General features: G+C 34.3%; 1 protein-coding gene across 4 annotated transcripts in view; it reads left to right on the top strand.

The window, feature by feature from the left end:
* UBR1 (ubiquitin protein ligase E3 component n-recognin 1) overlaps positions 1-14,807 on the top strand; it is a 57,090-nt gene that overhangs the window by 12,738 nt on the left and 29,545 nt on the right. For 2 of the 4 annotated variants that reach the window (XM_030275491.4, XM_030275489.4), the window contains exons 5-23: positions 977-1,107; positions 2,107-2,245; positions 2,776-2,838; positions 3,138-3,261; positions 4,946-5,053; positions 5,506-5,594; positions 6,408-6,506; positions 7,161-7,318; positions 7,970-8,069; positions 8,319-8,447; positions 8,671-8,851; positions 9,728-9,789; positions 10,002-10,112; positions 11,092-11,157; positions 11,267-11,368; positions 12,003-12,066; positions 12,471-12,595; positions 13,506-13,558; positions 14,559-14,661. In XM_030275491.4, coding sequence (XP_030131351.4) covers positions 977-1,107; positions 2,107-2,245; positions 2,776-2,838; positions 3,138-3,261; positions 4,946-5,053; positions 5,506-5,594; positions 6,408-6,506; positions 7,161-7,318; positions 7,970-8,069; positions 8,319-8,447; positions 8,671-8,851; positions 9,728-9,789; positions 10,002-10,112; positions 11,092-11,157; positions 11,267-11,368; positions 12,003-12,066; positions 12,471-12,595; positions 13,506-13,558; positions 14,559-14,661 — 2,007 coding nt within the window. Of the gene's footprint in view, positions 1-976; positions 1,108-2,103; positions 2,246-2,775; positions 2,839-3,137; positions 3,262-4,945; positions 5,054-5,505; positions 5,595-6,407; positions 6,507-7,160; positions 7,319-7,969; positions 8,070-8,318; positions 8,448-8,670; positions 8,852-9,727; positions 9,790-10,001; positions 10,113-11,091; positions 11,158-11,266; positions 11,369-12,002; positions 12,067-12,470; positions 12,596-13,505; positions 13,559-14,558; positions 14,662-14,807 lie in introns of all 4 variants that reach the window. The other 2 variants (XM_030275490.4, XM_030275488.4) reach the window with 1 other exon arrangement.

Below are 14,807 nucleotides of genomic sequence, written 5' to 3'. Positions count from 1 at the left end.
GAGGTTTGATTTTAATATTTTCTGTTTTCTACATTACTGCAGTATTGAACAGTCAGTTCAGTAATTACTGAATTTGTCAGTTTCTTCTGGTGTGTGATCTGTCACTATGACTAAAAAAATTTTATATGCCTTGAAACGGACCTTTTATGCTAGAATATCTCATGGTTATTGTACCTCATAAAGGAGCATATTAACAAAAAATATGCCATCTTAGAAGGAATTGTTAAAGAGAATGTGGGCAAATCAGCTGCTTCAGGTAAAATTTGGGGTTTTTTTGGAGTCCTTCATTCTGACATAATCAAGATGAAAAACCTCAGCATTTGTCATTGCAAGCAGACCCCGAATCCCTGATGGTTTTGTAGCAAACATATTGTTATTTATAGTCTGGTCAAAAAGTCAAATGGAAAAGGAATAAAAAGCACTGGCCTTACAGAAAAATGAGACAAAGTTTTCCTTCACTTTTTCATCTTCCTTTTTGAAGAAAGTTAATGGATTTCAGAGATAAAAATAGTTGAAGCTGCAATAAGGAGTAATTTATTTACCAATTGGAGCTTGTTACTTGATCTGCAATGCAAACTTTTAATACCTATAGGAATGAAGTAAGCTGTTAAACAGTTTTTTTGCATGCAAGTTTAAAAAAAGTGGAGCTAACACTAACACATTTGATGAGGCCTTTCATAGTCTAGGCTTAGAGAAAACATGGATGCGTAAAGAAAAGTATATGAAACTGTTGGAATACTACTGAGAGCCCTTGGGATGAAATAACTTTGAAAAGAAGAGATTAGGTGAGGTTAATTTCCTTGAAAATTGTGAAAAAGATGATTTCCTGATTATAGTATAAGTATGTATATATAATTTACAGTATATGTATACATATTATAGTATAATTTCCTGTTATATTAATAATGTACTCTACCAACCCCCTTTTAATTTTTTTAGGTTATTTTCCATATTAATATTATCTCATGTTTTACAGAATTCTGAATGTCAGTTGAATGAAGAAATTATGGAGCATTCTAGGAGAGTGTTTCCCTCTGTGATAAAATATATTGTAGATATGCTTATCTGGGAGGAAGAGAAGGAACTGCCTGTGGAGCTCACCATTAGGTAGGGAGTATTTCCAACTTTGTTTTCAATTCATTAGCAACTTGGATTATAATGTTGCCTGAAATAGTCTCATACTCATACAGACATTAGTGCTGAAATCCCTGTAAACAGGTCTATGGCATATTTGATGTAGAGTTATGTAGAGAAAAGCTCTTGATAGTTCATGGGAAAAGTAGTGTGTGACTGTCCTCCATCAGTCACTGAAGGGATGTGCTCCTGAGCCAGCCTGATCTACAGTGAAATGGTAGGTCTTAGTGCACAGGGGAGGAAATGTCAGGAATGGAGAGACCCACCAGGTACCATTGACTGTCTTGGGAGACACTGATGGGGTGCTAAGGGGCAGGGGTGCAGAACTGAGCTGGCAGGTTTTCAAGGATGCTTTCCACAGTGCTTGAGAGAAAGATGTGGACAAACCTTTTAGCAAAGTCTGTTTCAAGAGGACAAGGGCTAATGGTTCAAAACTCAAGGATGGTAGATTTAGAATAAATACAAGAAGGATTTTTTTCACAATGAGGGCAGTGAAACAGTGGAACTGGTTGCCCAGAGGGTTGGTGGATGCACCATCCCTGGAAACATTCAAGGTCATGTTGGATGGGGCTCTGAGCAACCTGATCTAGTTGAAGATGTCCCTGCTCATTGCTAGACAAGATGAACTTCAAAGGTCCCCTCCAAGTCAAATCATTCCATGATGTTGTGAAAATGGAAAAAGGCTGTATACCACATTAAAAAATAAATGGGTTCATAAAACATTAGAGAAAGGAAAGTATAAGAGAATAACAAATTTATTCAATCTTATCTTGAAACATAATTTCTATAGCTTTTTCTGACATAGATGGTGGGGGGGTGTCATTAGCATGAAGAATATGTTTGATTTACTTGATTACCTTTCTTTTTATTGTGTTTAGCATTTTTCTCAAGCTATCAATTAAGCTGTATTCAATAGGACACTATTTACAATTTTACTTTTATTTGTATGATATGTTACCTTTTTCCCAGCAGAGAGAAGGTAGACAGCTACTACTGTGTCCTTTTCAATGATGAGCACCACTCTTACGATCATGTCATCTACAGCCTGCAAAGGGCACTGGGCTGTGAACTTGGTGAAGCCCAGTTGCATACAACTGCCATAGATAAAGAGGTCAGTGCATTTGGGTTATTGGAGAGGGTCACCTTCTAATCATTAAGAGCTACTGCTTCAGTTATAGAATCTTTGTTTCTGGTTGTGGAGCTTGAGGAAAGAAAGGCACATGGCTGAGGAATTCTTAGTCAGCACTTGTTTTTCAGATGTGGACAACTGGTTTAGGAAGTACTTCTCTCTGGTTATGCTCTGCTATTTCATGTACTTTGTGCCAGGAGGAAAGTTGATATGATTTGTATTGAAATTATTCTGCAGAAATCTCTTTCATCTGTTTTAATGTGTACATGAATTTTCTTTATATAATAATAAGATATATAGACATTACTTGGTCATTGTGTTGTTAATTTGGTTAACATTTTTCCTACAGGTAATTATGTTAATTTTTATTTGTGCCTTGGTGTTTAATAGCACTGTGAGTGGTGTTTGGCCCTGGTTTTTTCTATAGTGTATAGAAAACATCACAAGGATCAAACTTGTGATATTTTAGGTTTGCTTTATATTGGTCTCATGCTCAGTATTTTCTTAAACAGGGTCGTAGAGCTGTTAAGGCAGGACATTATGCCTCTTGTCAGGAAGCAAAAGAAGAAATTAAGGTAACTTCCTGAAGTAATTTTGACCAAAAAACACCCCATACCAACCTAATTAGTATTAACATTGAGTATTTATTTGTCTGCCATACAGTCTTTAGCTTAGTACTTCCATGGTTTTATTACTTGCCTGTGAAGTTTTTGGAATTGAATTTACACCACCACATTTGAGACAGATAGATATCTTTAGAAATAAATAATTAAACTGTTTCCTTTGTTTTGCTTGGGAGAGACAGTGGTTAGTGAAAATAAGTAGTGAAATAAATGTTTTATTTTATATGTACTAATATTTACCTGACTCCTAGAGGCATTCTGAAAATGTTTCTCAACGACCTCTTCACGTGGAGGTTCTGCATGCTGATGTCATGGCACACCAGAAGTTTGCCTTACGCCTTGGTTCTTGGCTGAACAAACTCATGAGCTATTCAAGTAAGCATTACTGGGTTTTGTTACAATAATGCCATGCCAGTATTTGAATGAATTAAGCAGTGTTATGTATGATATTACCTTCATTAAAATACTTTAATGTTCTAAGTAGAAAATTAATAGTGCAGTAGCATGGGTGATGATATTCATTAGCAAGGTTATCAGTAGCAGTACTTTCCTGTTCCATCTTGTTGAAATAAATGTGTTTGTTTCCCTAATGGAGCACTATCTCAAAGTTTTATTATTCTCACTTTTAGCATCATACACACTCAGTGTGTGACTCCTTTACATAAAGGCTTCCCTCCTCAGTGCTGGGGGAAAGCCACAGAGCATCTCTGTCAGTGGAAACGTAGATCCTCTGATTACATCAATTTCTGCTTTAGATTTGATAGCTGTGATTCGTTAGAAAGTGTCAATACAACAAGCACCTTAAAATCATAATTTAAAAAAATCCAGCAGTGGAAAGTTTGAAGCTTTCAAACATTTGTGCTGGTGTTTGATGATGCTTATGGTTTTAAAGATTTCTTAATCAATGTACCTTTGATTTGTTTCTTTTTTTTTATATACTTGTGTCTTGCCACACGAAAGCCATTATAAAATTTCTCCACATGGTACAAATTAAGCTCCACTCACTCCTTATCCTCCTTCTTGATAGGTAAATATGATGGTCTGCTTTAACTCCTTTGTAAGCTTTAATAAAGTGAATTTCATCTCAATTTTTCTGAATACTTACTTGAAATACATAGATCAGAACTTTACTTTTTTGTTATTCTTTACAATGTTCATTTTCAAGTTTGTATTTATTTTGCCAACAGTATTTTCTTGCTGTTCTGAATTCTTCAGATAGTTCTTTCAGTTGGTACAAATTTTTTGAGTGTGGTTTATTTCAAAGTTTCTGGTGAAAGTTTGATTTTATCCATGTAAGCTAACTGATACTTCTATGTTTCAGGAGAGTCTTTAAGTACAAAGATTGAAGTTAAACATTCCTTTCCTTCTGAATTATATATACACAGAGGCATTATGAGCCTGATGTTCTGTACTCAGCTGGAACATTTGTGCAGTCTGGTGGTTCCTGTTCTTTCCATGGTTTTGTTTCAAGTGGTAGAACATGGATCAATAAACATTTAATAATGTTTATTTCCACGTTGTCAGGAATTTGATTCATGACTATTCATTTTTCCTTTTCAAATTAACAAAGCCTCATTTTGGAAAGTTAAAAACCCAAGGTTCACTGCGATATATTGATCCCCAAAACTGCTTCAAATACTGTGTTACTGAGAGGTGCAAGAAAATACAAAAGAATTTCTGAAATTCTACAAAAGACTGACTTTCAAGGCCTGAGGCAGTGACCAGCAGAAACTTGCCTAGCCCTGAGTATTTCTGTGCTGGCGTAGTAAAGGCCTCTTATGGATCTGCTTTGCAAAGCTGTCTAAATTATTTTCATTTTTAAATACTCTTCTGCATCACAGGAGTTATTAAATTAGGTAGGCAAGAATAATAGGAAAAAATTAGTGAGGCAAAGGTTATGTGGAAATATATTCATTGAGAAAAAATGTTAAAGTAATTCTTATTTAAGTGCCTTTTTTTTTTCTTTTAAGTAATAGAATTATGTAATTCTAATTTGCTTGTGTCATATAACTTAATTATTGAAGCATTCTTGTACAAATGAGTAGTTTCATCCCTGCAGGTGACTTTCGCCAGATCTTTTGTCAAATATGTCTCAAGGAAGAAGCTGGATCTGAAAAGCCCTGCTTTATAAGCAAGTTGATGCTATGGGATGCAAGGCTTCATAAAGGTTTGTGTATCTGTGTTGCTATAAACTAAAGATTTGTCAAATTAATTTTTCATGTGTGTAACATATAGGTAATGTAAGTGCTATGTGTATAGAATTACATTTCTTCATGTTTCTTTTTATTACAGTTTTTATACAGCCTTAATTTTTACAGCTGGACTAATTTATATTTGGGATATATGTTTGCCACCTCAATTTGTCGTGCTTTTTGTATCTTAAAAAATCTTTTTACAAAATGCAAACTGACACTGAGTGACTTGATTACTTGATGTTTTAAATACATACCAATAAACATCAAAACCCAAAAATAATTAATAACTTCCTTCTTATGCTTCATAACCATTTCAAGACTTCTAATGAATTTTAATTGTAGTTTAGTAATTGGTTCCTTTTTTCCCACAAAAAGCTGCATCTTAATACAGCAAAGTGACATGTGTTGTATTGACTCTTTGTAGGGGCAAGGAAGGTTCTTCATGAACTTATCTTCAGTAGTTTTTTCATGGAAATGGAATACAAAAAACTTTTTGCTGTTGAATTTGTGAAGGTAAATGGTTTCATTTTTATGCTATGAATTTGTACTAGTTTTATGAAAGTTCCCCCAAACTGAAATTGTTTCAATATAAATAATCAATTTTAAGCAAGCAGAACTTCAATAGCTGGCTCAGCCTTTATTGGAGTGCAGTTAATTAATTCCCATGTCACTGGTTTGTTCCTTAGACTCCTTAGACTCATGCTTGTTTGAATGCCATATAGTTATTCTTCTGTGTGTCTTTTGAAGTGCCATATGAACTGCAACTGAAATTGGCCTTTCTTTTTGAAAATTTGATACAATTAAGAAATACACAAAGCATAAGATAAAGTGCTTTTTTTTTAGGGTGAGACTTTTTAATTCTGATAAAGATGATTGATATTTTTTGATTTTCTCTGGACTGAAACAAAGCAAATAAAGACTTGCGTTACCCATTGTACATGTAATTTACAGACAGTTGTTGAACAACTATCCATGCAGGTCACTGCAGGAGGAAGACTTGTTTTTTAAGAATTTAATGTCTTTATTTTTTTGTCTTCAGATATTTAATTTTTTTCAGATACTTAGTATTTTTTCAGGGAAAGATTGGTTGTAGGAAAAAATAATTCTGGTTCCAATCTGACAAATGAGTTACATTTGTGCTTATCTTCAGTATTAAGGCAGTGAGGGCCATATTGACTTGCTTTGGTGTATTAAGGATATTGTGCTGGTTTTGTTGGAACTGCTTCTATTAGGTGGGAGAGACACACTGAGATGTAATTCTTGTGAATAAAAAAAGTAAACATTTTCATTAACATTTGTTTAATGTCTCCAATATTCTTTTTCTAGTATTACAAGGCATTGCAAAAGGAATACATCAATGATGATCATGACAGAGTTCTCTCTGTGACAGCACTCTCTGTTCAGATGTTCACTGTACCTACCCTGGTATGTACAACCTGGCTCTGCTGGAGGTGTAAAATAAGTTTGAGAATTGCTTGTGTCACTTTTGCAGATTGTTGTATTGGGCAGGGAGTCTTTATGCATTGCTGAGTTGAATATGAAAGAGATTTGTGAAGGCTAGTATGAAAGCAGGAGCTTGAGTTGATGTGAAAATTCATTACAGAGCATAGAGGGACTGCAAATAAGTTTAAGTTCCTGGTACATTGTACTCTGCATTAACTTTGTGTATTTATTTATTGCTCACATTTACCTGTCTATGTGACTTTAAAAACAGGGCAAGGGGATAAAAAATAGTGAAATGTCTTCTTGTGGGGGAGAAATATGGGGAGGAAGTATATCTATAAATTTTAAAGGTTATATGTTTCCTGTCTGAAGTACTAATGTAAAAATTCTTTTCTACATCATTCTAGAAAAAAAACAGCCTATCCATTATATGGATGCTGTCATAATTGAACAAACATGCAAAGTTGTTAGCAGTTGTGTTCCTATGCAATAAATACTGGGGGAGTTTTTTATCTTGGGCTCTTTGCAAATGCATAAAAGATTTTTTAATCAGAAAGATTGGATTCAAAGGAAAAATATTTTGATGAAGACATTTAACAAAAACAGGAAGAAAAAAATTTTACTTTGTTCTTGCAGGCCCGACATCTTATTGAAGAGCAAAATGTAATCACCACCATTACAGAGACACTCCTAGAAGTGCTTCCAGAGTACCTAGACAAAAATGACAAGTTCAACTTCCAAGGCTACAGCCAGGACAAACTGAACCGGGTGTATTCAGTAATATATGACCTCAGGTAAGTGTAAGGCTGAGAAGCTAGAGCAGCTTTAAAATATTGGTAGTATGATGAAGTGTTTCAATACAGAGTCTGATGATAAAACTGCTTTAAAATCAAACCCAAACCCCTCAAAAAACATGCATGATATCGTAATGTTATATTTTTCAGTGGAAGCTTAAATTTTTAAATTACCAAAATTACATTCTATAAAAACATTTTTTGATTTTCAATTATCTAATTGATATTTGATATTTACATTAATAAATAAAATGTATCTACTGCAAGACAGTGTGGGAAATTTGTCTCCCATTTGCTATTGTTCTGGGAAAGCTGTGTAATACTTATCTACATAGGGTTTTCTAATTTTACTGGTACCAAATTGCTTTAATAAACTGAGTAATGTTTATTACTCCATTTATTATACCCCAAATACATTGGAATTAAAAAACCCCTGTTAATTTCCAGTGATGGACTCACACCAAGGTATTAGTAGTTCTAGTATTTGGGAAATTTTCTGAGTACTTAAAGATGGGGAAGGTGATGAAATTTGATTATGTAACTGATGGTATAAAACAATTGAAAACAATTGTATTTCAAGAACTCTTGAAATACAAGCATAAGAGAAGTCTGAACAAAGTATGATAATTTTTTTTTTTGGTGGGGGGACAGGTATATCTTAGTCAGCAAACCTACAGTATGGACAGACCTTCTGAGGGAGCGTTTTTTAGAAGGATTTGTTTCTTTCCTGAGGATTCTAACTTGCATGCAGGTACAATACATTTAAATAGTTTCTTTCTAATGTTCTGTTGTAAAAAGATTACAGCGTCTTTTTTTCCCTAATATAATAATGGAAGTCAACATGCAATTACAGTGTTCAGTTCTTCAGTCCCTTTTTATACAAATAATAATCATCAGATTTAGTTACATGTGTTTTAACTTTTGACTGTGAACTTTTCTGTTGTGTTTAAGATTGTGATCACTGATTTAGACAGAATATTTTGTGGGATTTCCATTTCAGGGAATGGAGGAGATAAAAAGACAGATTGGTCAGCACATTGAGGTGGACCCTGACTGGGAAGCAGCTATTGCCATTCAGATGCAGCTCAAGAACATTCTTTTGATGTTCCAGGAGTGGTGTGCCTGTGATGTAAGCATATAAATTTTCTGGGATTCTTGTAGGCATGCCTTTCATGAATCTGCCTGACAGCTTTTGAAATAGGAGCTTTTACAAAAGCTCACAATTTTTCAAAATTCTTCAATAAGCTTTTCAAAGGCTCACAAAAACAATTGGTCTGAAAGAATTAATCTGGATGTGACAAAGAGAAACATGTATGATTTTTTTTTTATGCTACATGTATTTTAAATTCTAGGAAGAGCTGCTGCTCAGGTCTTACAGAGAATGTCATAAAGCTGTGATGAGGTGCAGCACAAACGGCCGCTCTCGGGAGAAGACAGTATTTCACTTATGTGGCCATACCCTGGAGAGTAGACCTTACAGAGTGTCTGCAGATCCTGTCAGCATACATTTGCCACTGTCTAGGACTCTTGCTGGTGAGTGATGTGTTTTGATTGCTGTTTAAAACATGTTTGTCATCCATCTCTATTTCTTTACTCCAGAAAACATTTCGATGAAGTGCTTCACAGATGCGTTGCTCTCTGACTTTCTGACATTCTCATGATCAGGAAGACGTGTTCCCCATATGTCCCACTAAGGGAAAGTTTTTCTCGAAACAACATTACCATGGAGGTTGGAGGATGTCTTTTTAAATGGAAGAGAGTGAAGTCAGTCAAGAAGGAAGAAAATTCCTTTTTTAATGAGATCCTTAGTTTTCTCTGAAGTGTTTCTGGTTCTATCTCCTTTATTTAAACAAATGTCCATGATTACTGTGTCTTGGATTTAGTTTCTAGCCATATGTATCTTAGGATGGTTGAAATGCTCGTCCTGAAAGACATATTCTGCACAATGCCAAGACAGGCTTCCAGCCAGAATACGATCACTGCTTTCTATAGAATACAAATGAGAGTATATGCTGTTACTAAGCTGTAGATTCTTTATCGCATCATTTGATACCAAGATACCATCTGTTAAGCTTTGTAGTTTTGAAATTCATTGACTACTGATGTATGATTTAAATGTGAAATAAAAAATGTATGTATTATATAGCATCACAATTTGAATGGTGTTTATTCATTCATTTAGTGTAAATTTATTCATAAAGTGATGGATTGTAAGACTAGTAAGAACTGTTGTGTTAAAGTAATAGATCTCTTAAAAAAAGGAAAGTATGAAGTCTTTCCTAAACAAACTTGGACTTTTTTTTTCTGTAATTCTCTGAAGTGTAGATAATTTAGCTAACATGTAGAAGAGGTTGGAGAACCTTCACTGATTTAGATTTATTTTCTGATTTTTCTTCCTTGGTTTTGTAGGTCTTCATGTACGATTAAGCAAGACTGGAGCCATCTCAAGATTGCACGAGTTTGTTTCTCCTGTAAGATACTTTTTTTTTCCCAAATGCTGTTGTGATTTATACTCTGGAAAGAAAAAAGCCTCAAGCTATATCCTCTAACCTTGATGGCACATATACAAGTTATTTTTTGGCTGTCAATATATCTTTGTTCATTAGGACTTACACTTTTAAAATCACTGGCAGATGTATTCTGAGGTGTTTTTTTTGGTTTTTTTTCCATTTTTAAATTCTAGGAAGAATTTCAAGTGGAGCTGCTAGTAGAATATCCTTTGCGATGCCTTGTCCTGGTTGCACAGGTTGCTGCAGAGATGTGGAGAAGGAATGGGCTCTCCCTGATAAGCCAGGTACACCCTGCAGTGTTCAGTGCTGAGCTGATCCTGTTAGTGTTTGCAAGGGTTGCTCAGTAATGCTGCCAGGGGTTCATCCAGTGCAGAGAGGTCGTGGGGTCACTCCTACAGTAAACAGAAAAGTTTCTAGGTGGAAATTTAGGTTACAAGGTTTTATTTCTATCTTCAGCAATGGCTTATCACCTTGTCTTAGATGAGTGTTTTCATCTCGGTTATTACTCTTTTTCCTGTTCTGTGAAATAGTATCCATGTTGCTGATGTCTGCTTGTAAACGAATTTCAGATCTCATAATCACTGCAAAAGTACTTGTTAATACTCTTATAATATAAAAAGTTAGAAGTTCCTCATGGTGTATGGAAATTATTATATACAGAAGTGAAACTATTTTAGTCTCACACTAAACTTTTGAGAACCCTATAGCTAGACATACAAATATTTTCTAATACTTGTGGCTTCTGTTGCAAGAGTAAAGGTAAAGGGAAGAGTCTACCCTTGCATTTGCCTCCTTTGACTTCACTTTGGGGTGGTTTTGGTGGTGTTGTTTGCTTGCTTGATTGTTTTGTTTTGGGTGGGTTTTTTTGGGTTTTTTGTTTCTTTGTTTTTGTTTCCTTTGGCAGAAATTCTCTGCTAACCTTGCACAGGACTCTGATGAAATCGAAGTAAAGCTTGGCAAACTCTTGCACAATTGTCTTTCTGAGAACCAGGGTAGGAGAAGGAGGATATTTTCACTTAATTCAGTAGCAGCCATTGTAGTTATGCCCTCTTGGAAGGGGGTGTGAAGTATGGAACAGACTTTTTCTGGATACGTGAAAAAATATTTTTAGCTTCCATTAAAGTACATATTTATTTTGAAAGAAATGTGGACTTTCCTTTACTTGATAAAGGTGTGGTGCAGTTTGAAAAGCCTCTGAGTTTAACTGATGTACATTTGGTAGTACATTACTTTATATCTCTATTTTGTTTTCCTATTTCTTAGGTATTCTATTATCAAGATGTTAAATGTAGAGAAGAGATGTATGATAAAGACATCATCATGCTCCAGGTATAATGTTCTGAATCACTGCATAGTTGTAGTTTTAAAAAAATTTAGTTTAATTTGCATGATTTTGAAATAACAAGTGATGTTCATATTAATTTGGGTTTTTTGATAGATAGGTGCATCTCTTATGGATCCAAACCAGTTTCTCCTGCTGATACTGCAGAGATATGAGCTTGTTGATGCTTTCAAAAAGATGAAACCCACCAAAGATAAGGTAAGTAGCAAATTTTTCTGCTGTTTAATTTGTCCACTTTGAGTATATGAAATATCAGTAAGAAAAACTAGCTACTGTTGATAACTGCATTTTAAAGACCACACCACAAGTCAGCTCCTGACTTGTGGTCAGTACCTAACCACAAGTCAGGAGCTTGTGGTTAGGTAAATATTTTGTATTTGAAATTTGTAGAAGCTTCTTCAAAATTAGCAAGCATGTTTTGCCCGTTTTGGACCTTTCTTTTATAGGGAATCTACCAAAATCCATGTAAATTACTTTACTATAGTATTTCTATGTCTCTTAAGCCATGTTATGTGCTTATATTTTGGTTGGAAGTTTCTTGGGTTGTTATGCTACTTCTTGTGGCTTGAACTTTTCTATAACCCTTCATTTGGGATACTTTTTTTCAGCTGTTTCTTTTCTTGTATGTGGATCTTGCACTTCAGTTGCTGTATAATATCTCCTCTACCAGAGCAGGCACTTTTTCCAGCTTGTTAGAATAAAAATTGCTTCCTAGAGTACAATGCTTCAGCAATGTAGTAGATATGAAGGCTGAGCTCAGTGTCATTTGGTGGATGGATTTTTCTGTACTTTTGTTTTTGTTTTTTTAACCTGATTTCTCTCATTCTTGCAGGATTTGATTAAGCAATATAATGTTTTAATAGAAGAGATGCTACAGATTCTCATCTATGTTGTGGGTAAGTTTCATTTCTCTCTGTTGTTGTAGTAATGGAATGTTGCTTTAACAGAGCAGGCTTGATTTTCTTAAACATACAGAGGATACTGAAGAGTGCCTCTTGTAAATAGATGGTTCAGTAACACAAGTATTTGTGAGCTGAAAACAATAGGAGTTGAACAGTGAAAAAAGCTGTTAGATAACTTCATAATTGACATTAAAATTGAATATGAAGAGAGTCTAACTTGACCCATTTTGTTAGGAAGCTAGGTAAGAATCATTTTTGTTCAGACACTGGGGACAGGCTTCTGACAAATACAAGCTTATACAATGAAACATGCCAGCAATACCATTATCATAGTGCAAAATTCAATTTCGCTTTATACCTGTCATATCTGCCATTCTTCTTTTGGTTCATTCTGACAGGGGAAAGATATGTGCCTGGAATCAGTAATGTGACAAAAGAAGATGTAATAATGAGAGAAATCATCCATCTGTTATGTATTGAACCAATGGCTCACAGTGCAATTACCAAGTCCTTGCCTGAAAACGTGAGTCCTGATTTATTTACTTTTTTCTTTTATTTACTTTTTATTTAATGTCTTTCTTCTTTAGCTTTCATATCTTTATATGGAAGCATTTCTAATACAAAGCTTAAATGTTGGTTTGAGAATTACAAAATGGCATGACACCTTACTGATGTAAAGGTAGACGTCACAGATTCAAGTATGGGCTGATCTGTAAAGACTTATATGGGAATTACACTTTTTGATTAAGAAGTGAATTTTTTTAGACTATTCAGTTGTAGCTCTCCTGGATTCAAAAAGAAAAGTTGTGAAATTTTCTGGTTTGGCCCCGTAGGATGATGGAGTTAGATTCCATTCTGGCCTGTGTACCACTGGTAAATTTAAGCCTGTAATTTTGATGACTTAAACCTGTGCAGATCCATTTGGAGTCAAGTGTTGTACATGTCTATTTGAAAAAAAAGATTTCCTTGCCATTCCATTACAGTTGTTGAAGATTGAAGCAAAGGTGAGGGATGTGGATTAGATTTTATAGTCTGTGCAAGTGTTCAGGGCCAGCAATCAATGCAAAAACCCATAAATTTTTGTTGTAAATGAAATAGTCTTAAATATTATCATACTATCCATATTCACTGTTTAAAATATCTAAACCTCTTTTTCCCCCTTCGTTAAGATTGGATAAGCATTGACCTGTTTCTAGAGATCCGGTCTGTTATTAATTAAGTTCTATATAATTAAGTGAAAGTTTTATGTATCTTTTGCAAATTCCAAGGAAGTATCAGTAATGAATATCTGCTTTCTGATTAACAGTGGGCAAAAGATAGTAGTTAATGAATTAGGGAATTCTAAATTTGTTTGTCTATTTTTGTTATACATAGTGTAATACTGAAGATATTTAAATCATTATATGTTTATCCCAAACTAAATTTTTTACCAGGAGAACAATGAAACTGGCTTGGAGAATGTAATTGATAAAGTGGCTACATTCAAGTAAGTTCTTAATGTTGTTTTATAAATAGGTTTAATGTGAAATAAAATTTCTTAGATGTGTTTGGGTTAAGCAATATGAAGGATAGTCTCTGTTTAGCTACTATTTTGCTATCTTGAAATAAATAAATGTGCTTTGGAAAGAACAGTGTGTGGAATATCCTACACTGCTGCTGTTTCTTTCCCTTTGCCACCCTCTTTGTTTAAATTCAGTTTGAGGAGTCTCGGGAGTTCAGCAATCTCAAGTCCTAGTGGGAGAATCTTCAAAAGTTAATTTTTTTTCTAAGATGGTTAGGAAAGTTGAGAAGTCATCATAGCTTTGACAATCACTATCTAGTAACTCTTGTAAGTGATACTTTATTGCTAATTTTCTGGGACTTTCCCTTTTTTCTGGAAATTAATTATACATTTTAAAAATATGTATATATATAAAAAATATATACGTGGGTATGCAAATATAGAACAATAGATTGTAATTGAAAAAAACAGTTCAAATGTCTGGTATTTTTGTGAGAAAAATGTCTTATTTTAGCGTACCTTATTTTAAATTTCATGTGGCTTGGTTGTTCATGTTTAATCAAGAGCAACTGTGGGTATACCTAGGAATCTTACTTTGGGAATTACATGAACAGTTCAAAAAATCTCACTGGCTGGCAAGAAGCAAGTATTACTTGTTTTATACTTTGGTTAAACAAAGGATTGAATTTTATGCAGAAACATCCAATGTCTGAAATTTTAAGATATACAGTTCAAAAGAATTTTCAGAGGCTATACGCTGTGCTCTATATGGTATAGACTAGAAAGACTTCGCTGCTGGATTGTTTACCCCTGTAAATCCTGTATTGAAAATTTAAGACTCATAATTGTACTCCCGCTCTTGCTTTTAAGTTAGTGAGTAACCATTCAAATCCTGCTTCTTTAGAAAACAAATAGTTTGTTTGCATTCAAAGATGTGCTGAACATATATTATTAATCTGTATATCATGAAATATTTCTCGATAAGGAAACCGGGTGTCTCTGGTCATGGAGTTTATGAACTGAAAGATGAATGTTTGAAGGAATTCAATATGTTCTTTTATCACTACACTAAGACCCAGCACAGCAAGGTAAGCAAGTGTAAGATTCACTCTCAAACGTTAAAAAAATAGCACTAACTTAGCAGTGTTTAAAAAATTTTGTTGAATTAATGCAATCTAAAGAAATTGGTTCAGTAAAGAGTGTCTGCAGCTACCTTCAAAACTCATTCTATGAA

This window comes from Taeniopygia guttata, chromosome 5, assembly GCF_048771995.1.
Source record: "Taeniopygia guttata chromosome 5, bTaeGut7.mat, whole genome shotgun sequence".
Lineage (NCBI taxonomy): Eukaryota > Metazoa > Chordata > Aves > Passeriformes > Estrildidae > Taeniopygia > Taeniopygia guttata.
This window is presented reverse-complemented; position numbering and strand designations above follow the sequence as displayed.